The following is a 26,820-nucleotide window of genomic DNA, read 5'->3' as shown; positions in this document are numbered from 1 at the left end:
TACTAATTAAACTTTTTAATCTTCTAGCCCAGACTCCTGATTTACTGACTTCCAGTCAAACAGACTAAGGTGGAAGGAATTCCTCTCCCAGAGGATTAGTCCCTAATAGTAGGAGTTTCTTTACCAGACGTTAGTCTTCAAACACTGTCTGTAATTGTTCTTTGAACATTCTTTTCTTCTCCATACTGGTCTGCCTCCTTACACTGTATATTTTTTCCTTAGTGCATTTAATCATAAAATGTTTGTTTGTATTTCATGATACAAATCTTTCCATTTCTGGTACATCCCACATGGCACTACCAACAGCCTAACATATCTTCCATTTACAACACTGAGCCTGTAAAAGCTATTCCCATTTAGTTGTTTCCTGTGGTCATTTTCATGGAACCAATTACCATTAGGTTGCCACACTCAGTAAGTGTGTGTTCCTTCTTTAGTGAATCCAGAGATGCAAAGTAATTTACTGGGACATACTAGGTGTGTAATAAATGTTTATTTAATTGAACGGAATTAGAAGCAGCACTGTACTCATTTTTTGAGAAAACCAATTCTCACTGACTTGAGAGAATATAAGTAATTAAATAAATCACATAAGAGACAGCATAGATTAGTGACTAGAGTGCTGGTCTTAAAGGTGGGCACTCTTGGGATCAAGACCCCACCCACCACCTTCAACACATATTATTTCTGTGACCCTGGGCAAGTCATTTACCATTTAGGGCCCCTGGCAACTCTCTAAGACTAAGTTGCAGAAAAGTGTCATCATTAGCTTCTCATCAGGAGTTTCTTATACTAATGAAGTTACAGGTTTGGTCAAAAAAACAAAAACAAAAACAACACAAAACCCCCAAACCAAAAACTTAACCTTACGAAACAAAGGATAGAGTGAGAATGTTGTGTACTCCAGTGAATACAGCGAGTTTAGCCACCCACAATTCCCTAACTTGTCCTCATGTTGAGATTCTACATGACAAATGTTCAATCAAGAACTGGCCACCATCAGCTAGAAGAGCCGGGACTTGAACTCAAGTCTTCCTGACTGGAAGTTCAGCTCTCTATCCACTACATCATATTCTCTGTTTTTTGTATTAACAAATTATATTTAGGTAATGTATTTATGAATAGTGTTTCCTTTCCTTTCAATTTATAATCAAGCCAGAAGAAACATCCAGTCTATAAGCTCTTTGGGACTAATTTTTAATGAAAAATACCAACAAGGATAAAGTCAGGTGATGTAAAATAGGTAAAAAAGTTTATTTGCCTCTTCATTAACAAATACTGCCACTTGGGGGTAATAAAGTTCCTTTTGCATAACAAGTAAAAGTCAGTATCAAATGGAATTTACCTGGATAATCTGAGCAGCAAGTTCAGGCGTGCCATGTTTCAGGTCATGTCCATTAATGGCGAGTACTCGGTCGTTGCTACTGAGCCGGCCATCCTGGGCTGCTAGTCCTCCTTCCAACAGATCAAGAATAAAAACACCTGGCTCATCTGTCCTTCGTACTAATTTAATTCCAAGCTGTTCATTAGAATCCCGCTTATGAAGGACCACGTGGAAGCTCTCTTCTCGTAAAGAATTATTATCAGAATGGCTATAGGTTCGACTGCCAAAACGTCTCTCTCGGAGCACAGTAAGGTGCAGCACACTGCAAGGCTGGGAAAGAACAGCTCTAGCATAGTTATGAGACACATTGCTGATGTCAAAGTTGTTGACCTAAAAAAATAAAGATTACAACCCAAACACTCATTAACATTTTAATCTAATCAGCATGAATGTTTCTACAGTATTTTCCAAAGAATTAAGTTAAAATACACTTTAAGAGTCAATTATTACAAAGATAATTTCTCAGGAGGACACTTAAGAGATTACTTATTTATAACATCAAGTTAAAAGTAAGTTACTGAAGTATAAGTGAGGATGGACAGGGTATACAGAGTGGTGGCAGCTAGAACATCTTTAATTGGGCTAACTACTAAAAGACTTCTGTCAATATGTTACCTAAATTGGATGAACCACTGAGGAGGTTGTATAGTTTCTAAGTAGAGTATGTCATGTCACATGACCACAAGCCTTCCTAAAGCCCATAATAAGATTATGCATAGAAAAAAAGCAGCTTTTAGAAAGGAAAAAACCTCAAGACCCAACAACAAAAGCCAAAATGACTCCCCCACTTCCCACATAGCTACCTTATGCTTAAAACATTTAAAATGTCACTGTTTTATGTCACATTTGTATGTTAAGGGATTAGGGAAAAAAATAATTATATGGATTTCTTTGATCTCCAAACTAGTTATCTAAAATTAGATCATGACTTGTCTTTCTTCTCAGATACATCCTTCTCAGCTCAGTAAACTTCCATTCCTCTGAATTGTTTCATTTAGATAATAAAATTTTATTTCACTAGAATTAGAGTATTTCACTTAATACCTTTTATTTTCACTCTAGTCTTGTCAACAAGACATGATAATAAAATACAGATGGCACATTGCAAGCTTTTACATTTGTTTATTCATTAAGGTACCATAGTAATTCATATCTAAACATATAAATAAAAAAAAATGACACAATGATGAAAAGAATGGCAGAGAGTACCCTTAGGCCAATGGATCACAGATCCATATCCTAAGTAGATATTTAAGAACTTTATTCCAGCTTTGCCACTAGTATGTGGAATGAATCTAATACATAAAGGACTCTTTCTGTACCTCAATTTTCTTATTTTAAAAAAAATAAGAGTGCTTTGCCTTACAGGGATACTGTAGGGAGAAATTGATATGTAAGTAAAAAAGTTAAATATCTAAGTGACAACCATGAAGTACTACAATTAAGGAATTGAAGAACAGAAAACAGAACAAAGCATATTTACCAGGGTCATTTTAAAAATTGTATTTTTAAAGATAAATTCTAATTTACTGAGTCACAGCTAGATTGAAAGCAGCGTGCGTGTGCATGCGTATGTGTGTGTGTGTGTGTGTAAAACAGTGGTAGGAATCAAGTGAACTTTATTCTAGTCCAAGATCTGTTACTAATCATGTGTTTAATTGAATATGTACACCTAACATCTCTGAGGTCTTAGTTTTGTTTCTGTTCAATTGTTCAGTCATATCCAACTCTTCATGACCCAGTATGAGTTTGTTTTTTTTTTTGGCAAGGATACTGGAATGGCTTGCCATTTCCTTCTCCAGTGGATTAAAACAGATTAAGTGACTCGCCCAGGGTCCCACAGCTAGTGTCTGAGGACGGATTTTGAACTCAGGTCTTCCTGACTGCAGGCTCAGAGCTCTATCCATTGGGCCACCTAACCTTTGTCTGCCTTGGAGGCAGTTAAGTGACTTGCCCACACACTCAGCTATTAAGTGTCACGGTCTGGATTTGAACTCACGTCTTCTTGACTCCAGGCTCAGTGCTCTATCCATTAAGCTATTTAGAGCTGCCTCTAAAATTTTTTCCTCTGTAGCAAAAACCCATTTAATGTATTATCCTCTGATACATTATATATCAGGTATTAAACTGATAAGAACAGATACTATACTTCATCTTAGCCAAATGGCCAAGGAGCTATTGGTTTACTTATCTTAGTTTACTTATTAATAAAATTAAGGAATAGACTAGATGATTTCTAAGCTCCATTCTAGTTCTAAAATAGTATCATCTACCACTTTATGGGGATACAATCCCTGGAACCTAATTCAAGTCCTTGTATTCTTTACTAAATCACTTCTGATTACCAACTCACACTATTACCAAACTACTAAAGTTGGACCATGTTGTTGCTATTGTTCAGATGTTTTTCAGTCATGTCTGCCTCTTTATCTACTGATTCACCTAGCTGTCCATTCATAGCTTCAATGCAATTCATTCAAACGTTTATTAATTAAGTGCCTACTATCTGCAGACCACTATGTTAGTAGTTATGGGGAGGGTAGACAAATTTTGATAATACACAATCAATGCCTTCATGGAGTTTACAGAGCATTAGTAGGATAAGGAAAAAAAAAAACATAAAAAATATACATTACATACTAAATGTGTAAGAAATCAGCAAAACAAAATGTTATTTCAAATTCAAGGAGAAAGGTGACAGGAAAATCACAGAAGGAAAAAATGTCATCCCATCCCTTCTCTGATGCTTGTCTTTCTGTCAACACAGCTAAAAAACTCATTTTTTGTTTCCTTGGCTTTCCTTCACAGCCTTAGTTCCATCTAAGATTCAGTACTCCTGAAACTATTCTTACGTCTGCTTCATAAAACTTTACAATCATCTATTACCTGCCCTAGCTTGCATTTAGAAAAGTTATTTTTTTAAAGTCTCCATTGGTTGACAGTCCGTTAGTATGTAAATCAGGCTGGTCCACCTCATCTGAATTGTTTTCCTTAATGTCATCAGAATTTCACCCTACAAAGCTTCCAATCCCTTCTAGCCTCATTTTTTTTTAATCAGAATTTTAGTCCACTTCCCTTTTGTGAATCCTTTGAAACTTGCTCTCTCAAAACCTAATATTCACATCAGACTAGAGAGGCCCTGACTTTCTCTTCTCTACCACAAATAGGATAGAGTGGTCACTTTCACCCAAAGTTCCCACCATTTCCACTGCAGAAACCAATTCCTTCTTGGTGATAATCAAATGTGAAATAGAATTTCCCCTTAACCCTACCTCTTATCTAGAGAAAGTCATCAGAAATTTCAAACACTCATTATAATACAACATTCACATATATAATTCCACAGGAAGAGCATACAATAAAACTACCTGAGTAATTTATTTCCCTTTGCTTGTTCATTTATGTCACCTTTTTTGTTAAATAAAATAGCTAATCAAAGCAAGTCACAATTTTCCAAATGCAAATAAGCAAACCCTACTAGGTGGTAATTATTACTTGCATACATACATACATTCATACACAAACATATTAAAATCACATCTGGAAATAAGATCATTGTGGGCTGACTAAATTTAGGCAAAGAACTACTTGGAACTGTTCAAAACCATAAGGACCAGGAATTCTGTTCTGACTTTACAGAAACAATTTAAAAACCCTCAGCCAAGCAAGAACTGATTCTGCTATTTTTCAAATTCATCAACACATGTTTCTTTCAGCCTCAACATCGCACAAGTACCTTTCAAAGGGCTCACTATTTTGTTAATTCTACTCACCCAAAGTCAAATATAACAGTTTCTTAACAGCAAAAAGTCCTTTTTAAACTTCAGTTAGATCTTAAAGGGAGGGAGCATGGCTCCACTTAAGGGACAAGACATACCAGCTAAAATTCAAGTTTAATTTTAATATCCATTAAAGGGAAAAAAAAATCTGTCAGTAAATCCATTAGTTAGGGAGTCTCATTGATATATGGCTTCTCAATATACATCATTTATCCATGTGATCTAAAGTCTTTAGTCTTTCTCTAGACAGTAATATTTATTTATGGGGGATGGCGTGTTTGAATTTTTACAAATATATTAAAGTTTTAAAATTATGTGGCAACCATAAAGGCTATATCAATTATTATTAAATTATGGTTACTTTTTAAGGGCTTCACAAAGATAATTATCTTTAGAATAGAGATGAACAAGATGTAGATTAATAAATTCATTAATCATTCTTCTTTGCTAAAGACATTATTAACTCATGTTCAGTTATGATACATGCACGAGCACACATACCACACAACACATACCTCAAGGTTCAAAATATTCAGAATGGAGCAAAGTAACTTGGAAATATATCATCTTTAAAATTTTCTAGAAAAGCTAAAAATTCCATTGTTTAGCTCAGAGTTTTTAATAACCGGATTATAGGTTGTATGTGTTGGATTTTCAAAAATGCTGCATTACAGGATCAAAGAATCTGACATGAGAGGAACTTCAAAGGACATAGGCCCTTAGCAATCTAGTCCAACTCAATTTACAGATGGGGAAACTGAGACCCCAAGGGGTGTAGTGACTTGCCCCTGTCACAGAGGTAGTAAGGAAAAGAACCAGGATTTGAACCCAGGTCACTGTTGCTTGGTCAATTTCTCCCTCATCATTCCTTGCCCTTTCATACTCTTAACTTTTATATCTCTGCTGCATTCCTAAAAAGCTTTATCCTTGTGAACTTTAGAAAGATTAAAGTAAGTCTTATTATGGACACAGAAGAAGCAATAATCTCTCAGATGCAATACCCTGGAAAAACAAAAACAGAAACAAAAACTGTTGCTTTTGCCCCAATTTTACCTTCTTCCCCCAAACTTTTACAATGATTTCATTTTTTCCCCTACACATCTAGGAGAAACAGATAAAGGAGGCAGTCAAACTTGGGAGAGGAGAGTGCTACATCAAGAATTTTCCCAAGCACTGGACAAATTCATAGCAACCTTGAAGCTCTTGTAATGGAGAGTAGAACCACAGAACCTCAAAGTTGGAACTGACTTTGAAGAGGCAATTTGGTGGCATAGTGGCTAAGATTGCTGGACCTGGAATGAGGAATGGACCCAAGTTCAAATCCAGCCTCAGACGCTTACAGGCTACACGACTGGGATTAAGTCTGATTGCCTTAGTTTCCTCAATGTAAAATGGGGATAGTAACAATACCTACTTTCCAGGATTGTTGTGGGTATCAAATGAGACAACATTTTTTTAAGTACTTAGCACATATAGTGCCTCCCATATATAGCAGGCACTTAGTAAATCACTATTTCCTTTCTTCCTTCTTCCCTTTCTTGAAGGCTATATAGTCCTCCAATTATCTGAAGATAGCTATTTTGTCTCCCTTTCCTACTCCCCAATCATTTTGGGGGGGGGAACATTTCCTTACACACAGAACATGTAAAAAGACTGCATTTGACACCATGAACTCCATTTCATGAACTTTTCATTTCATGAATCTCTCATTTCACTTGCTTCAGTATCTAACAAATGCTATAAATTACTTTCGAAATGGTTCTACTTATCTATGTGTCCCTCTGAACTTCCTTCTGTTCTTTTCTGTGCATTTTTAAAAATGTTAAGATGCCCCCCCTTCCCTTTTTTGACATCACTACTGGTAATTCCTCCAGCCTTTTCTGGTATAAGACAGAATGTCAGGGACTTCAGAGGCCCTAGATCTGGGCTGTCCTGCTCTGAGCACTGTAGTATCATGCTGGGCACTGACTTTTTGTGCAGTTCTGGGATGGAATAAGTCATTTATTGGAGGTTTTTATTGGATTCCTTGATAATTATTTGGTCTGGTGTGAACTTTAGGGTTTTGTTGGACTAGGTATGTGACAGGTGGGTGGTATGCCTCCTATTCAGGAAGCCATCCTGGCAGGAAGTGCTCTTTCTAAATCTTTTTGTCCAAAGACTAAATATTTCCCATTGGTAGAGCTGTTTTCATCATGTATGTAAAGTCCACAGGACCCACTTTATGGAACACATGGTCATTTCATGCTACAGTTACTCATGACAAATAAAAAGAAAAAGGATCATGATGAATATAATTATAACTTATGTACCAATGTTTACTACAAAAGATGAAATAGAAAAATCCAACCAAGAATTTGAGATAAGACCCTCTAGTTAAATTTATACCTGAATAGGAATCACCTTTACAACATCATCTGAGCCATTCAAATATCTGATGACACCTATCACGTTCCTTCTCCATCCTCCAACTGCCTCTTCTCCCTAACTCCTATTTCCTTCAAGACATCTTTACATGGCATGATTTCTAGACACACTATGGTTTGTCTGTTTATCCTTTCTAAAATGCCACATCCAGAATTGCACTCTCAGCAAGGTGAACTACCGTGGGACTAACATCTCCTTTGTTTTGGCACTATACTTCTCTTAATTCAGTCCAAGATCACTTCAGCTTTTCGGCTGCCTCGTCACATTGTTATAATCCACTATACCCCAAAATCAATTTCACGAATCAACTGTCTGGCCATCTTCCCCTATTTTGTACTTGTGAAATTGATTCATTTGAAAACTCTATTCTAACAAATCTGCTTTCAATCTAAAAATTATAAAGCTAGTATTTATGTAACTCATGTTCCACTGCCAGGAAAGGAAAATGCTCCAGTCTTCAAAATCACTTGATGTACTGCAAGGTGATAACATTCAATTAGAGTGTATACCTGAAGAATCTGGTCTCCAGCAAGGAGTCGTCCATCTCTTGCAATTATGCCATCCCGATAAACTTCTTGGATAACAATGTTGATCAAAGGTGTTTCGTTGCCACCCACAATACTAATTCCTAATTCAATATAAGGATTAGACCGATGAATTTCAATTGTAGTAATCTCCCCTTCTGGTAAACTAGGTGGTGGTTGTGAAGCTGACAAATTTAAAAATTAAAAAAAGTGAAAATGTGCTTTATAGCTTATACCTTATCATTTTTTCAGTCAAGTTAGTTACTAGATAACAACAGAAAGATATTTCCAGAAACAAAGTATTACACAAAAACTTAATTAGACTTGGTTTACCATTTGCTAAAAGATCTCTCAAAGGGAATCTTGGCAATATACCAAGATAAGGAAAATGTGAGTTATTGCTTTAAAACAAAACACTGCTATGCAGAATGGAAAAATCAACTAATACTGATTTTTATCATGTTTTCCTTTTTCAGATCAATCAAACAGCAATTTCAAAAATTACCTAATATGTGCAAAGCAATGTGATAGGCAATGTAGGGGACACAACTTATTTATAGGATGTGAAGCTTTCAATCTATTGGGGGAGACCAGATTAGCTGACATGAAAATGACTAAGATAATACAAAATCAAGCACTAAATTATGTGTATATAAATGTTGTAAGAGATCAAGAGAGAGTGATAATCAAGGGTAATAGGAATAATCATAAGAGGTTTCATGGGAGAGGTAGAACATGAACTAGGCCTTGACAGGATTATATGACATATATAGACAGAGGAGAAAGGAATAAAATTTTTAAAAATAAATTGTAATTTGTAAAAGATTGTTACAATAATATACAATAACCTAAGTCTTATTCCTAGACATTAACACGGCTTGTCTTCCTAAATGATTCTATAAAAGCAGGCTTTATTGATATCTATCAAGAAACCAGTTGAAGATGAAGGTGCTAATGAGTTACCCAGACTGTATACACAAGAGAAAAAGGAATAAGCTTCTTCTGAGGTGAGGGTCAGTGCTTCCTCTCTAAAATACCAGCTGCTAAAGTCAGTACTATTTAATGCAGAAAAATGAGGGGTTAGCTTGTCTATTGCTCATCAACAGGGCAATATTCCACGCAGGAAGATGTCTGACCCAAGGGGACACGTTCCATATTAGAAATCGGGATGGAATCTGTTGCTAAAATATACTGCTTTGTTAAAGCCACCCAGGTCAAAAACCAAAAATAAAAAAGGTGAAAACTTTAACAGCAACTACCTATAGTTTGTGGCCCAAAATTGGAAGGGGAGGGGGGAAAGAAGGAAGAAATGGTGCCAAGATAAAACTTTATATGTGAAGGCAAAATTTTTTTCCTCTCACAAACATAATTTTTCCTCTCATGCAAATTTTTCATTAATAAGTGTCTAGTAAACTGGGAAAATCTAGTTTGCCATTAATAATTACTACAAAAAATGAGTGTTTATGTTTTGTTTTGAATGGAGAAAAACTTGTCATACTGATAAGCCTGAAAATGTCCAAATTTGACACTAAGAAATAAAATATAAGATATGGAGGTAAACCACACATACTGTCTGCTACTGTGTTTTCCTCAAATGCAGGGTTGTCAAGACCAGGCTCATCTGTCCACATAGGAAGAGAAGTTGATGTCAAATTCCGCTCTGCTGGCACTGTTCCTGTCCCAGTATTGTCTGGTGATAAAGTACCAGGGTGATCTATTACATTGGATCCATTTTCATTCTCAGTTTCAGCCTTTAATTTGCTGGTTTTCCTTCTCTCTAGAGCAACTCTCCGATGGGATGCTCCAGGACATCTAAAGAGAGAGAGAACATTAGGTTGCTTTCTCAAATGAGTCAAGAAAGAAAAAAAATTGACAATGTTACAGATCACAAATTTAATGCCTTAATATTTGAATTAAATCAAAATACCCTTCCAAACAATGACAATTATTTATATGCAAATAATACCTCAAAGTATCTTCAAGTTGTCTACAAAAGGATTTAATCTATCACTCAAGCAAAGCTCTTATTTAACGTCCCATAATATAAATGCAGAACAATTTAGGATAGAAAACATCAGGAAACACATGTTTAAGCAACAATTAAAATAATGCTTACTACCAGACATGTTACTTCAAACAAATTCGATGCACATTTAAGGAGAGGCAGCTTGATGTAGCAGATAAGGAGCCGGTTTCAGAGTCTGAAAAAATTTATTTAATTTTTTTCTCTTGCAAAGATCTAAGACATCTCCAAAAGTATTATGATGGAAAATGCTATCCACATCCGGAAAAAGAACTATGGAGTCTGAATGCAGATCGAAGCATACTTATATGCCCTTTTTTTTCCTGTTTTGTTTTGTTTCCTCTTTTTTGTGGTTCCTCTTTTTGGTTCTAATTCTTCTTTACAACATGACTAATGTGAAAATATGTTTAATAGGAATGTGTATGTAGAGCCTATATCAGATTGTATGCCATCTTGGGAAGGGAAGCAGAGAGGGAGGGGGAGAAAGTTTAAAACTCAAAAGCCTATGGAAGTGATTGCTGAAAACTAAAAATAAATCAATCTAAATAAACAAACAAACAAACAAATAAATAAATAAAATTTTTCTCTGTCAAAACTGACCAAGTGATCGCGGGCAAGGAAATCTGCCAGTTACTCCACATGACTCTTTAAGACTCTAAGTGTTTTAACATAGTGTTTCAAGGTTTTCTTAGTGCTTTACATATTAGTCATTTGAACTTCATAAAGTTTACCAAGTCTTTCCTCACAACTTTTGTGAGGTATGAAAGTATTATTATCCCTTCGCAGATGAGGAAACTGAGGTGAACAGGTTAATTAACTTCCTTAGGTCTTATAGCTTAGTAAGCATCAGAATCAGGAGGCCTTCTAATCCCAAGACCAGGGCGCTTTATACTAGTAAAATTTTTGAAACATATGAAAAACAATGAAAAAGTTCAATACTTACACAAAGTGGTACTGGAGGCATTATTTTGAAAAGTACACTTCTTATATTTTACAATTTAAGAAGCTGATGCCTGCACAGCAATGATAGAAGTCACTAATCCTGGGCACCATGAAAACACTAACTGCCCCATGACTTGCCATGTCAAAGTTGCCACTTTGATATTCCCAGTGTCATATTCACATGATATTCCCATGACTGACAGTGGACAACAATGTATCATGCGTCTTAAAACTTACAGGTAAGCACAGTTATGGCCCACAAGAAATTTCCCTCATGCTGGACACACACATAGAGGTCAGAATATACAACGCCATCAATAATCCTACACAAATGGATTTATAGGTCTGATTTACCCTAAGAAGTCCCAGCACAAGTGTGTTTTTTTTTTAAAGTACTAAACATTAAACAATAAATAATATACCATGTTATTTCACTCTTAAAACTTTTAAGTCATATGTTACATTACATGGATGGCAGACTAGAATGTTAGACACAAGGGAGAGGCAGCATGGTTGGCAGAAAGAGCACTGACTTTGGAATCGGAGGACTGGCTGTGATGTTTCTAGTGAGGACCAGACTAAATGGTCTCAAGGTCCTTTCCAGCTCTAGGTCTAAGATCCTATGAAATACCCACAAGCTTTGGTGTCAATCATCTCCTCCTGACTTTACCTGATTGTGTCTCTTGAGGGCTCTCCAGATTTGCAGTAATTTTTGATCCTGGTCAGTGTTTTCTTTTAACTTCTCACCCCAGAAGATCCCTCCGTCTGTGGGGTCCCTTCATCTCCTTGGTGTGTCAGTTCCTCACAAAATCTCCATTTCTGCCCATCCTTCACTTCTCTCCTGATTCTGCTCCTGACTTTTCAAACTTTTCTACCAGGTTAGAAACCTTCCCTTCTCAGCTTTTATATGTTGCCTGCCCCCATTAGAATGTAGGCTCCTCGAGGGCAGGTACTTAGCACAGTGTCTGGCATACAACCAGTGTTTAATAGATGCTTATTGACTTAACTCTTACTAATCCCTGATGGTGGTAGTTCTAATACCTTTTAGTCTTAGAACCCCTTTAAACTCCTAAAAATTATGTAAGACTCCTAAGAACTTTTATTTATATGGGTTATATCCATCAATATTTAATGTGTTAGAAAATGGATACATTTTAAAAATATTTATTTTAAAATAAAAATAAGACTATTACATGTAAACATAACATTTCAATGAAAAATAACTATATTTTCCAAAATAAAAATAATTTAGTGAAAAGAGCAGCACTGTTGTATATATTTTTGCAAATCTCTTTAATGTCTGGCTTAATAGAAGACAGCTTGATTCTCATAATCTGCTTCTGCATTTAATCTGTTGTGACAGGTTGTTATGGTTAAAACATATGAAGAAAATCTGTCCTCATGGTTATACAGAGTTGGAAAAGGGAGCTGTACTTTAATAAGCAAATAATGTATATAATGTATAAATTATTATTATGAAAAGTTTTGACCTTGTAGATCCCCTGAAAGGACTCAGGGACCTCCAGGGGTCCATGGACCACACTTTAAGAACTGCTGCTTTAAGGCAAAGATTTTGTCCAGGGTCTTCTTCTATCAGCCTCCTTAAGAAGGAAGGTGAATCAAAAAAATGTGTATAAGCAGATACAGGTTTAATATTTATATACAAAATCAGTACAAGTTAAATGATGAGGCCTTTCTTAAGGTCAGGACAATCTGTTAGTTCTTTAGAGTAGGATTTATTGTTGTTGTTCAGTTGTTTCAGTCGTATCCGACTCTTCATGACTCTATTTGGGGTTTTCTTGGAAAAGATACTGGAGTGGTTTGCCATTTCCTACTCCAGCTCGTTTTTACAGATGAGAAAACTGAGGCAAATAGGGTAAAGTGACCTGCCCAGGCTCATACAGCTAGAAAATATCCGAGGCCAGATTTGAACTAAAGAAGATGAGTCTTCCTGACTTCGGGTCCGGCACTGCGCCACCTTGTTGTCCTATGTATATTTATATAGTTTTGTAAACTGTCTCTTAAGTCTACTCTTTCCTCACTACTCTCATTTGACCCCAATACAAAAAAATCTGTGTAGCTGTTCTTTCCTACTGAAAGAACAGATTTAGGTAGAACTGTCCTTTATTCAAATGAATAAAAACTAGTATTTATTCATTTGAATAAAGCACAGTTCTATCTGTACCTTTTCTAAATACTTTTAGAAGCACAATGTAAGATTTACATATTAATGTACTAATGTATTCTAAATAGATCATAAAAGGCTATGGCAATTTTGTCCAAAGCTAGGATACTTTAAACACACTCTTAAACAAGTTGCTTTTATAGCTACTACGGTCTTAAATGTTAAATTTTTATTGTTGTTGTTTTTATAAGACCAGGCCTGTGGTTTCATTCATATAGCTCCTGGTGAGGAAATTCCACTGAGAGCATTAGCATCTTTTTGGCAACTTAGAATCTTAGCTATGATATGCCTGGTCCAGAGTTTAAGTGATGTGCCTAAGGTCTCACAGTAGTATGTGCCAGACTCAGCACTTGAAAGTAGGTCTTTCTGACTTTAGGACCATCTCTCTGTCCACTATGCCACTCTGCCTGTCAAATATTAAATTATTTTGGAAAAAATTACTAGTTTCTTGGCAGGATTTTACAAGTGGCTACTAAAATATGTTTTGTGCAACACACAATCTCTCTTAGTATTTCTATATTCACTAGTTTCAATTTTTTCATATCTAACTTTCACATATTACCTTTAGGTATATAACTGAACCTGAAGTTCAATTTTACTTATTAAAAACTCCACACTATAGGCAACTAGGTGACACAGTGGATAGAGAGCACTGGCCCTGGAGTCAGGAGGACCCGAGCTCAAATTCGGCCTCAAACACATGATACTCATTAGCTGTGTGACCCTCGGCAAGTCACTTAACTCCAATTGCCTCACCAAAACAAAACAAAACAAAACAAAAAAACACAAACAAAAACTTCACACTGGACTGAGGTTGGGGGTTACATGGGGGTAGCAGGACAAGTCTCTTTCAGCTCTATTATTTGAATCTAGAACATAATAATCCATGCTTTAACTGGGTTATATTATATTTATAAAGTATGTATTGCTACGGTATAAAAATGTTTTCCACATCCAACATAATGCAGCATGATTTACTAAATATAGAGCTAGCCTTGGCCTCAAGAATATCTGGGGGTAGGGACAGCTAGGTGGCGCAGTGGATAGAGCACAGGCCCTGAAGTCAGGAGGACCTGAGTTCAAATCCAGCCTCAGACCAAACAATTGACACTTACTAGCTGTGTGACCCTGGGCAAGTCACTTAACTCCAATTACCTTAAAAAAAAAAAAAGGAATACCTGGGGGTAGGCCTTTCCTCTGATATACAACAGCTCTGTGAACATGGCTCAGACACCTCTCAGTACCCAAAATTACAGGAGTTGTTGGTATGCATCAGGGGAATGAGCTTCCATGCTGGGCATTCCAAATACTGAAAAAAATCAGAACCCCCCAAAGCAAACAAATAATACCTCACATTTTCTATAGCACTTTAAGATTTACCATGTAGCTTTCTCACCACAATCATATGAAATAAGCAGTATAACTATTATTTGCTCCATCTGTAGAAATGAAGAAACTGAGGCTTCAGTAGATTAAGAAATTGCCCAGAGAAACATAGCTAGTAAACATAAGAGGGTCTGTGAATCCAAGCCTTCTGACTACAAGATAAGTGTTCATTCCACCACACCGCAAGGACATAGAAAGGGGACATTACAACATAAGACAGGATAACATGGTATTTGATTGAGTATAATAACACTTTCTTTCATTCTTCCATTAAAAAAATACAAAAAGTGAAAGTTAAAATAACTAAATTTTTTAGAAACCAAACAAATGGTAAATGACTAAAGATGAAATTTCTTAATAGGTTAAAACAAGTACATATTGTAAAAATAACATGAATTAAATTATAGGCCCCTGTAAATATCTACTAAAATTATATTTAATATGCAAAACAACTAATTTCCTTAATATACTACTCACCTGTTCTTAAGATGTGCCTCTAGGTCACAACGCTGCATGGCTTCTTGACATACTGAAGAAAAGGGACACAGAACTAATAGTTTGTCTAAGAGCTTATGAACCAGAATACTGGATTTCTTACACAGCTTAAAATGGAGTCTTTTCCGATCCAATGGACAGAAATCTTTCTCTTGTAAAAAGTTCCTTAGGCACTTGTAGCAGAATGTGTGTCCACAAGGGGTATCCAATGGCTGTAACAGGGGCTGAAGGCAAATATGGCAGACCAGGTCATCATCCACTTCATTCTGATAATTGTACAAATGATTTTCTCTGGTCCAATGTTGTTGACCACATTCAAAACACAAAGGATTTAAGGAAGAGTTCTGTTCCATAGAAACAATTTCATCACTGGTAGTACCCATTCTAAACCAAATGGTACAATCTTTGTTTTTTCATAAGTCAGGCTTATATTTAAGGTTTTGTTTTCTTTCAATGGTCCGTTTTTCTACACAAAAACAAAAGCAAAGAAGCAGTATTAATCACTATAGAAGTGCTAAAAATATGCTTGCTTATTAATTGATTATAATAAGCAATGCAACAAATTAATATCACTAAACTCTTGTTTAAGAAAGAAACCAGAACAGTAAATACAGTTTAATGTTCCTAACAAAAAAAAAAAAAAAAAAAAAAAAGAAGGCTGACAGAGGGCAACATGTATTTCACTTATTCTAAACTAGCATCCAAAATGGATATTTCATTGCCTAGTTTTCCTTGACAAGAAGACTTGTGGTTAAAAGCAAGGATATTATACCACATTACTGTATTTCACCACATAATTGTCACAGATTTTATGATAAATTTTTTGCAAAAAAGTGGGGTGCAACCATTACATGAAACTTTTTTTACATTGTGCCACTATTACTTAAAAATCATTTATTACTAAACTGTATTGGGCTGAGTAACAATACTGTTAGTACTGCAGCACTCTAAACAACAAACCAGGCAAGTAGGCTTTTGGAAATAACACTGACAATGCACCTACGCTGAGAATTCTAGGCTTGAGGCTTGCAGTGCTCAAGAGAGAAATGCGTATCCATATGCCACTGGTGAATATATTGCTGCTCAGTTTACCTTTCAAGCCACATGATGAACAGAATTATACCATGTGATGATTACACAATGAAAGGTTATAAACCAATTTTGGATTGAAAAAAACAAAACAAAACAAAAAAACAACAACCAGGGGGTAACAATTATGTGATGGCAATGATAATGTGGTGAAATATGAGATACAAAGCAATTGGTTTTCCTGTCTGAAACCCCACTCTCCCTCAAACACCCCACTACTTAATAGTAATTACAAAAACAACTAATCTATATGGTGTCACACTAGATTTACTCCACTTTATCACTACCCTCAGCCCTTCTGATTGGAGAGCAGGACCATGAACTCCAAATCTCCATTTAAGGAGAGAGAGATTAGCTCAGACTTCTCCTCATTTGTCACCTAGTTGTACTACTTTGGGACTTCTCTCCCTTGCTCCAGGAAGCTCATCACCCTATAAGATCTCATCCGCCTTGGGACTCTACCTCATCACTACCCTCTGCCTTTCTGATTGGAAGGTAGGGCTATGAATCTCCATGTAAAGAGAGAACTTGGCTCACAGACATCTCTTCATTTCTCAACTGGCTGCACTACTATGGGGCATCTGTTTCTCTATTTCATCATCCTCCACCCTCCTTTGGATACCTCTCTCCCTCTGCCCTGTGCTTTTCAGCTTTTCAGTTTTGTCTTTCCTCATTAGACTGTAAGCTCTTTGAGGGCAGAGACTGTCTGTCTCTCTTTGTATTTATGTCCCTAGCAACAAGCATAGTAGGTGTTTAATAAATGCTTACCATTGTAACACGACACATACTATTTATCATTTGTCCTACCAATCCTGATTCTTTGTTCCTAATTTTATGTACTTAATTTAACTCACACGTGCGCAAGCGCAGACGCGCGCACACACGGACAGTTCAGAAACTTACTCTCAAGGACAGTGGTCTGGTATGGTTCTATCCTCCCCAACTCCCTTTCCAACTCAGTCTGTGAAAGTGATCTCGATTCTAATTTGTAACAGCACTTCACCAGGGCCTGGATCTTATCTGTCTTTGTATCCCCAAGTACTTTACACATATTTGATCCTGTTATTTTCTGCACGTGGAATGCCTTGCCTCTCCCTCTATACTTGTTGAATTATGACTAATCCTATTAAGTCCCAACTCCAAGGCCATTTTTTTAAGAGTCTAACCTAAATGAGGCTTGGGAGTCAGGAAATACGGGTTTAAATCCTGTCTCAGATACTTAGTGTGTCATGGGGCAAGTTTTTTTTTTTTTAACTCTATCTACAAAATGAAAGCAACAACAATTACACTACTTATCTCACAGGCTATTGTGAGGAGAGTAATTTGCAAATTTTAAAGGATTATACATAAATGAGGCCTTTCTGTGAATCTTCTGTTAGCAACAATATTCTTGCTCAAACCTCAGAACATTTTATTTGCCCCTCTCTCTATTATACTTACCATATAATATCATGTATCATAATTATCTGTGACTGAGTCTTATCCCTATATTAGTAAGTTCCATGAAGACAAGGATATGTTCTAATTAAACATTTAATTAAACTCAATATGTATTTATGTATTAAGAACCTACTATGCACAAGGCACTGGGCAAAGATGAAAAAATGAATGTCTTCACTCTGAAAGAACTTTGAAATCCCTGGCCCCAACCTAGTGTCCTGAACAAAGCTGGTCCTAGAAAAATGTCTGTTAAAATGGTATGCACTGTCTGTGATATGAAAAATGGATAAAACTTATTTTGCTTGGTCATGATGGGCAGAACTAGGAAATGAATTTAAATTGCAGGAAGGCTTAATTTATCTTAGCTTTATTTACCTTTCTTATAACATTTAAAGTTGTTCAATGGTGGAATGAGTTCCCTTGGAAGGTAACAGCTTTTTCATTTCTTGAAGTCAAGTAGATGGGGTGAATTCTTGTCAAGGGCACTGTAGAGGATTCCTGTCTGGATACCAGTTGGCCCAGATGATTTCTGAAGTCTCTTCCAAGTCTGACACTGTGTGAATAAATGGCCAGAATATTCAAATTGCATTTGAGGCAGGTTTTAAAGTAAATGTCAGGCATTTCCTATACCTCATATATGCAAATTATATATAATAAATAGGGTGTATTTATAAACAGGGCACTGGCCAAACATTTTTTTTTTTGGTACCAGACCTGCGATTTAAATAATATAGGAAACTCTCAAAAAGCAAACTCCCTATACCAATAAAGATTGGTATTTGCTCTGTAATTTCCCTGGCAGGATCATGGAGCCTGAAAGTGTCAAGATATGGGACTTGAAACAAAGGCTAGCCTGTCACAGTAATCAGGTAGCTGTCCTTGGGGGCCAAACTTTATGCCATACAAAATATTTTCCACTTAAGTAGATTAAAGTATATATGGTACAAAATTCACTACACTATTGTATCCATTTCATGTCTCTAGACAGTCTTACTGGTTCTGAACTTAAGGAGAAACTTTTGTTTATGCCTCTCACTCTAGCATGATTTACTCTATATTTCCTAGACCGAATGAGTAGTGAGGCTTGTTCTAATACTTTAAAAAATGGTTCTTATATCAAAATGGATACATGACCTAGATATAAAGGGAGTTATTACAAGAAAATCTGAAGAACATGGAACAGATTACTTATCAGACTTATAGACAAACAACTTAAGAATAAACAAGAAATAGAGAGCATTGTGAGGTATAAAATAGATAATTTTGATTACATCACATTTTTTAACAAATAAAAACCAATGTAGCCAAGACCAGAAGGAAAGTAAAAAATTGAGGGGGAAATTTTATAGACAGTTTCTCAGATAAAAGTCTCATATCTCAAATGCATAAAGAACTTTGTCAAATCTATAAGAATATGAGTCATTCCCCACTTGATAAATGGTCAAGTTTTCGTATGAAGAAATCAAAACAATTTACAGTCATATGAAAAAATTCTCTAAACTATTGTTGATTAGAGAAGAGCAAATTAAAACAACCTTGAAGTATCATTTTACACCTATCAAATTGGTTAAAATAATAGAAGGGCAAAGTGACAAACGCTGGAGGCTATACAGAAAAACTGGGACACTAACTCACTGTTGGTAGAATTGTGATCTAATACAACCATTTTGGAGAGCAATTTGGAATTATGTCCAAGGAATTATAAAACTCCCTATACCCTTTGACCCAGCAATACCATTATTAGGTCTGTTTCCCAAGATGATTAGGGTAAAAGGAAAAGAACCTATATGTCCTAAAATATTTATAGCAGCTGTCTTTGTCCCGGCAAAGAACTGGAAATTGCAGGGATGCCTGTCAATTGGGTAATGGCTAAATAAGTTGTGGTATATCATCATGATGGAATATTACTGTGCTATAAGAAATGTTCAGCTTGATGATTTTAGAAAAACATGGAAAGATTTGCATGAAACAATGAAGAACTAAATAAGCAGAACCAAGAGAATGTTCTTTACAGTAACAGCAATACTGTTTTAAGACTTTGAGTGCCCAAGTCATTTTGACTATTACAAATAGCCAGATTAACTACAAAGGACCTATGAAGGAAGATGCTATCTGCATCCAGAAGATAGCACATAGGTATTACAGTGTTGACATTAGAGTAAAGCAGTTATTCCTGTAGTTTATTATTCAATTTTTAGTTTCTTCTCAAGCACACATAACTTTTAAAAATGTCAACAGTAGTTATAAGAGATTGAAAAAAGGAATGACTAGGGAAAGAACAATCCTTTGTCTATGTTATAAAGCAATTCCTAAACCTAGGTGTCTGAATACAAAATTTATACAGCACCTTGTTTCCTACTCAACAAACAAGAAAAATTTACATATTCTTTATTAGTCTTGGAACATGGCAGCTTTTATTCGAAAAAATTTTCCCTCAAGAAAATATACAGCCACTCCTGCCTCCCACATAATGACTAAGAAAGCATTTATCTTAAGACTATTATATTTTAGCTATTTTCTAAATCTCTAAATAACTTTTAGTTCTCTAAGTATTTTCATTTTATTACAAAATCTTTTGAGAAGGAAAAATAATATGTTCCCACTTCTAAATTTTTAAAAAGTACCAATTGAAAATACATCATTCCCACCCCCAAGCTACCTCTATTTCACCATGGACCAACGTTAAAAGAAAAATTACACGAGCAAATTACAACATATGCATCTAAGGATAATTACTGATCAAGCACAAACTGTTAACGACTGAAAAGAATTTTTCAAAATCGCATTTCATCAGGCATATTGACAACTAGCTTAAACAACTGTGGGTTAGTTCTATGGAGCATTCGGATTTCTCTCACAATGTATTAAACTGAACTTTATTTTGTGGCAGATTCCAATTTTCCATGGTCAAACAATTTTTTTGGGTACATTTTAAAAGGATTACACCATACTTGACCCAAAAGGGATTACATAGCAATTTCTAATCCATTATTCAATACAGATGTAGAAACTGATGTATATCAGGTGGTGTCCTGGCTATAGTTGATAATGTACATCTTTTGGGAAGGCAAGTACAGGGCTAAGATCGCAATTCTTTTGTTATTAGTGACAGAGAATATAGAGTGAGACCTGAGAAGGGATTAGATGAAAATCTGTCTTAAATACATTTGAAAGACAGGAAAAAAAAGTCCAGGGTCCTATTGTACTAGAATATAACCTTAGCTTCACATTGAATACTGGCTGGAAAGACAATATAGATGATAAAGATTATAACCTGCATAAGTCAAACAGCATCATTTATTTAGGCTTCTGGGGACACAGAAAAGAAACAGAATATTCAATCCATGTCTTTATAATCTAAGGACAGAAATAAGCCATAATAACAAATTAAAAATTATAAGAGTACCACCACATCAACAACTACCCCCACTCACAAATAAGCCCACAGCTAACACAATGGAAAAGAAGACCTAACTTCTTAGGAAATGCAAAAGTGATTAGAGCAAGGTGGGGTTACCTTCAAGTTAATATGTTCTGAATATGGGGACAGACATAGCTTAGCTGAGAAAGGGTCTTTCTAGGAATGAAGAATAGTATTTAGGAAGTTTTAGAGAAAGGAGTGGAAAATTTTGTATTGGAAATAATAAGCTCGCTGAGTAATGGGGAACTATTTGCAAAAAATGAAGCCTTATCCCATAATCTTGATGATTACAAGTGTTAATAAAGGTTGTCCTCAGGAAGACTAATTCCAGCCATTTCAGAGCTCAACTTGAGAAATAAATATTCGTGCTTTCTTTGTAACAGTCTGAAGGTAGTATTGGTGAACTGAGGGTGGTAAGCTTCAAAGTTGGTTTAAATCTTTTATCAGACCTGCCATCCAAAGCCCATTGTGGTACAGATACATTCATGAGTTGAGGTCTAACGAAGTTTCATGAGGACCTCTACATGTTGGCTTTCACACTATCCTGTGGAATTTCCTTTCTGAATTACGCTAAAAGTTGAATTCATCCATATGAATGTATTGTGTCTGATATATGTCAAAGCTAAAGATACTGTTTTTTAATAGCAGCCTTTATTCCTCCCCTTTCTACATCGTTTTTTTTTACCTTCTCAATTTCATGTTCTGCCTATATTTCTGCTGCTCTTTTTTTCCCAGCCAAAAATCTGGAAGAATATCAGTCACAGCTGTCCTTTTATATGGGTACATCCACTAGCTAAAATTTAAAACGACTTTATCAAACTGTTATAAGATGAAATTTCTGTAGAGGTAGTAGCAGAGAATGATGGAAATGCAGGGTAGGCAATCTGGATGAGTGAGATGTGCAGAAACCTAGTAGCCCCTCATTTCAAGTAAATTCAAGTAAAATAAACTAAAAGAAAAACAATCAAAACAGCAGAAGTGGAAGGGGGAATCCAAGAAATCCACACAGAGGGAAAAATTAGTGAGACTGAGGAAATGGGCAAATAAATAAAAGGTTCTAACACAATAAGTAAATATTATAGCTTTAGAATACCAGGAAAAATGTCCAAAAGAGAATTAATTCTGCAAAATCTAAAAAGGGAACTCTACAATAGGAATGGAAACATATATTTGTTTGTAAATATATGAAGATTTGAATGTGAATAGGGTGATCTCATCCATACAATGAAGGAAGGTATTATAGAAGACATTAGAGAGCAAAACTCATAAATTTGCTATATACAAGTTACATGCAGATTTCATAAGGGGTTAAAATGAAGAGGTAAGAAGAATTTATTATGTCTAACTGAATATAAACAAATACCAAGGCCACAGCAGAATAGTCAATAGAGACAAAGAGAGAAACTACATTATATTTAAAGGCATTTGGCATTGTGCTAGAAATTATAACTATAACAAAGCAAAAAAAAAAAATTGAGGGAATAAGCAGCTGCAAAGGTAGTGACAAAATTATTTCTTTTTGCGACAATATCATGTTTATACTATAGAGAACCTGAGAATAAACACCAAAAATTAATTGGGACAATTAGTAGCTTCAAGAAAGTGGCAGAATACCAAAAATTATCAGCTTTTCTATTTTATTACTAACAAAATACAGGGGAAAGAGATAGGAGAGAACATTCCATGTAAGATAACAAAATATATTAAATATTTCATTAACCTATCACAATATCACAGGAGATATAACTACAATTTTTACAGAAATTTATGAAGACCTGAAAAATTGGCAAGACACTAAATGCTCATGGCTGGGTTGTGCCATTATCATAAAAATAACATTATTGTAAAAATTACTCTATAAATTTAGTACTATTTCCATCAATTGCCAAAGGGAAAGAGAGAAAAAATTCATTTGGAGGAATAAAAGGTCAAGAACATCAAGGGATATAGTTTTCTAAAGGTAGGTAGGAAGGAGACTTAATACCATTAGAGGCCATAAATGATACTACAAAGCTGTATTTATCAAAACTCTCAATACCACTATTAAGTCTGTTTCCCAAAGTGATCAGGGAAAAAGAAAAAGAATCCACATTCTAAAATATTTATAGAAGCTCTTTGTGGTGACAAAGAACTGGAAATTGAGGGGATGTCCATCAAACAGGAATGGCTAAACAGGTTGTGGTATATGATTATGATGGAATACTACTATGCTATAAGAAATGATAAACAAGTTGATTTTAGAAAAACATGGAAAAGACTTGCATGAAATAATGAAGAATGAAATGAGCAGAACCAAGATTAACAAAAAAACTCCATATACATGAAAATATTTGTAGTAGCACTTTTTGTGGTAGCAAAGAAATGAAAACTAAATAAAATTGCCATGGGGGGGACATCTAAACTGTAGCATGTGAATAAATGGAATATTCATGTGCTATGAGAAAAGAATATGATGAATGCAGAAAAGCATGGAAAGACTTACATGAAATGATAATGAGCACTTAAATAGCACTGACCTCATTTTAATAATAACAGGTAGCATTTGTATAGCACCTACTATGTGCCAGGCCCTGTGCTAAGCTCTTATTAAATATTATCTCATTAAATTGTCAAAACAATCCTGGGAGGTAGGTACTGTCATTACCCTTGTTTTAAAGCTGAGGGAACTGAGGCAAACAGAAGTTAAGTAACTGGCTCGATGTCAGATTTCAATTTAGGTCTCCTTGACTGCAAGCCCAGCTGCTTCAGAGGTTAAGCAATTTGCCCTGGGTAACACAGTTAGTAATGTCTGGGGTCAGATTTGTATTCAGATCTTTCTGACAACAAATCCAGCACTCTATCCACTGCAGCATTTGAATGTCTTAATTGTTCCATCTGTAAAATGGGGAAATGATGCAAAGTGAAGTAAGTGGAGGCAGGAAAAAATATTCACAATGACTCGCCAATGTAAATGGAAAGAACAATAACTACAAAAGAAATGAAAATAAATGTTGTGAAATTTTAAAGAACAAGCTTGTCCCCAAAGAAGAGACAGGAAAAGACATTACCTTCTGCTCCTTTACAAAGACTGGTGGGTAGAGATAAGAAGAGGGAATTCATAGGTGTGGAACACTGAAATAATGCCAAATTTTGCTGATATGATTTGTTGATCAGTTCTAACTTTCTCTTCTTTTTATTTTTTTTTCTAAAAATTATTTGTTATAAGAGATGGTTCCCTGGGAATAGAGAAGGGGAAATCTAGGTGATTTACAAAAAACAAAAATATCAATAAAATCTATTTTAAAAAGAACAGTTTTCCCAAAAAATGCAAATGATCAACAATCATATGCTGTCAGGTGCAGCTTCTGTTTTGGTTGCTGATGCTCAACTGTTTTCTTTTACAAGGGAGGATTCTAGGGAGGTAGGTGTTGTGATAAAAAAAACCACATCAAAACATTAAAAATGAAATACATATATATGTATATGTATGTATGTTTGTATGTATGTATGTATTAGGACATCAGTATTCTTGCTACCTTAGAACAAATGTTTTTAGCTTTTTTTAGAATTTAAATTCTGACAGAATATTAAAGTATTTTTATCTTTAAAAAAATAAATTCTTCCCAGGCTAGCTGGAAGGTTACAATTCACTAACTCATACTTTTGGACTTAACAAAACAGCTATCTTAATTAATTCCTAGATAAGCTTCAAAACTCTTTTTATAGGTATCTCTGTAATGTTTATGTGGCTGTTGATGTGTAATGTTTTTTATTTAATTTAACTGGTTTGAATGATTCTGAGTTAAAATATTGTGACAGAAGAGAATTAAGTCCAGATTGAGAAGAGATCCCCAATGGAGAGGGAGGTGCTTTCGATCAAAGGTTCTCAAAGTTTTCAGTCTTAGGACTCTTATACATTCTGAAAAATTGAGGGCTCCAACTTCTGGCTTATATAACCATAAAGATGGAGGACTAGACATTTTTTCTTGATCTTCATGACCTCTCAAACCTCTCTAAAACAGAAATTATGTGCCAAAGATAAAAACAACTTCAGGTGTCTCCATGGTCTAGGACACCAAGAACCCAAAAGAAGGTAAAAAAAACTCCACGAACTATCACTTAAGTTGCACTTCACTCAGCAACCCCTCTGGCATTACCCACCTCACTACCAGTAGAACACCAGCAAACATTATGCTCGTTAGCATAACCCTAAGGTACTGCTGATAACTTTGAGATAATGTGGATATGTTAATGAACTACCCTAAGGTGGCACAAATAAGAATCCTTCTTCCACCACAAAAAGCCATATAAAAAACAAGAACACAAATTGCTGCCCTCTCCTTCCAGTACTCCATTTGCTACAGGTCTGTGTTTCCAGAGTGCTCCCAACTCTGATCCATGATTATGTGATTTTCTGTGCCCTTCCCCATCCTCATTCTCTGTCCCAAGCTGCCTGCCTTCCTCTTTCACTTTACTCCTTTCCTGTCATTTGTCTCTTTACTTTTGCACCATCTGCCTTGGTACTCTCTGTGCCTTATTAAAGTGTGACTGAAGCATTACTCCTCACTTACTGCCCTTACGGTCTTTCCCAATGCCCAGACCCAGAAGGCCCCCTTTTGAGTCCCATTCCATTAGTTAAAATTAATCAGTCCATAAATTAATTGGCAATTCAGAACACCTTACCCAGGCTTTGCCATACAGCTGAATGGTCAGCCTACTGAATTAGTTCATCAGTATATACATAAAACAGTTAAGTCAACATTTGTATTATACAGTGCTTTGGAGGTTGCAAAGCACTTTACACAGATTATCTCAATTGACTATTATAAGAACTAAGGCTGAGAAAGGTTAAATAATTTGCCCAGGGACACACAGAAGGAATCTGGGGTAGGATTTGAACCCAGGTCTTCCTGACTCTAAGTCCAGTACTCTATCCATTAGGCTTTGATGCCTCCATATATTTCAGAAAGATACTAAAAATTGACAATAAATTAGACCCAGAACTGAAGAAGCAGCAAATATCAGGATGAACCCCATTCGGAAAACTCCACAATGCTTTATTTAAATGATCCTAATCTGCCCAGGGCTATAAAAGCCCAGATTTTCAAAGTTCTATTATTAATGATATATGGTTGCAAATCAGAGAACTCCTGGGAACAAAGACCAGAGAAAAAGATAGCCAGTATATATTGAGAACAAAAGCAAACAACCAAGAACCAGAGAACAGTACTGGGATCCACAGAACAGTAAAAGAACAAATAGGTGGATCTACTATAGAGGATTTATGGAATGATATGGACAAGAACTAAAAAGTGAATGGAGTGAGTTACATCAGTAGAAGTAACACCCATATTAATGAGGTTACAGTTCTATTTAAGTATTTAAACTCATGGAAGATAGGAAAGGGGTTTTAACTTACTTGCCATAACACCTACCTGTAGTCTTCATATAACTGCATATTAATTATGGTAATATATTATTTCTATTAAGTTTCAAATTTAAGTTTAATATAAATCTGAACCTAATTTCTATAGAACACTCTCTTTTATGTCATACACAATTGCTTTTACTTCAAATGTGCAAACTAGCATTAACCCACATGTAAGAAACAGAATGGGAAAACTTGCCATCATAAAAATATAGTGTGAAAATAAATTATTTTTAGTCACATCTCATGTACAGAGCATTATGAAAAATCACATTAATGAAAATTGAAAACATGATCAATCATACTATATTTCTTAAGCCT

General features: G+C 35.4%; 1 protein-coding gene and 1 pseudogene across 1 annotated transcript in view; both read right to left on the bottom strand.

The window, feature by feature from the left end:
* The window catches only part of LNX2 (ligand of numb-protein X 2), an 88,957-nt gene that overhangs the window by 32,685 nt on the left and 29,452 nt on the right, over nucleotides 1–26,820 (bottom strand). The window contains exons 2-6 of the mRNA XM_027835267.1: nucleotides 18,047–18,224; nucleotides 15,125–15,608; nucleotides 9,682–9,923; nucleotides 8,097–8,296; nucleotides 1,346–1,714 (exon numbers count right to left, since the gene is read on the bottom strand). Of these exons, the coding sequence (XP_027691068.1) occupies nucleotides 1,346–1,714; nucleotides 8,097–8,296; nucleotides 9,682–9,923; nucleotides 15,125–15,525 (1,212 nt within the window). The 5' untranslated portion in view covers nucleotides 15,526–15,608; nucleotides 18,047–18,224. The remainder of the gene's footprint in view (nucleotides 1–1,345; nucleotides 1,715–8,096; nucleotides 8,297–9,681; nucleotides 9,924–15,124; nucleotides 15,609–18,046; nucleotides 18,225–26,820) is intronic.
* LOC114022855 lies at nucleotides 3,440–3,563 on the bottom strand (annotated as a pseudogene).

This window comes from Vombatus ursinus, unplaced genomic scaffold, assembly GCF_900497805.2.
Source record: "Vombatus ursinus unplaced genomic scaffold, bare-nosed wombat genome assembly UNPS02014813.1, whole genome shotgun sequence".
Taxonomy (NCBI): domain Eukaryota; kingdom Metazoa; phylum Chordata; class Mammalia; order Diprotodontia; family Vombatidae; genus Vombatus; species Vombatus ursinus.
The sequence above is the reverse complement of the archived record's forward strand: the minus strand, read 5'-3'. Positions and strand labels throughout refer to the sequence as shown.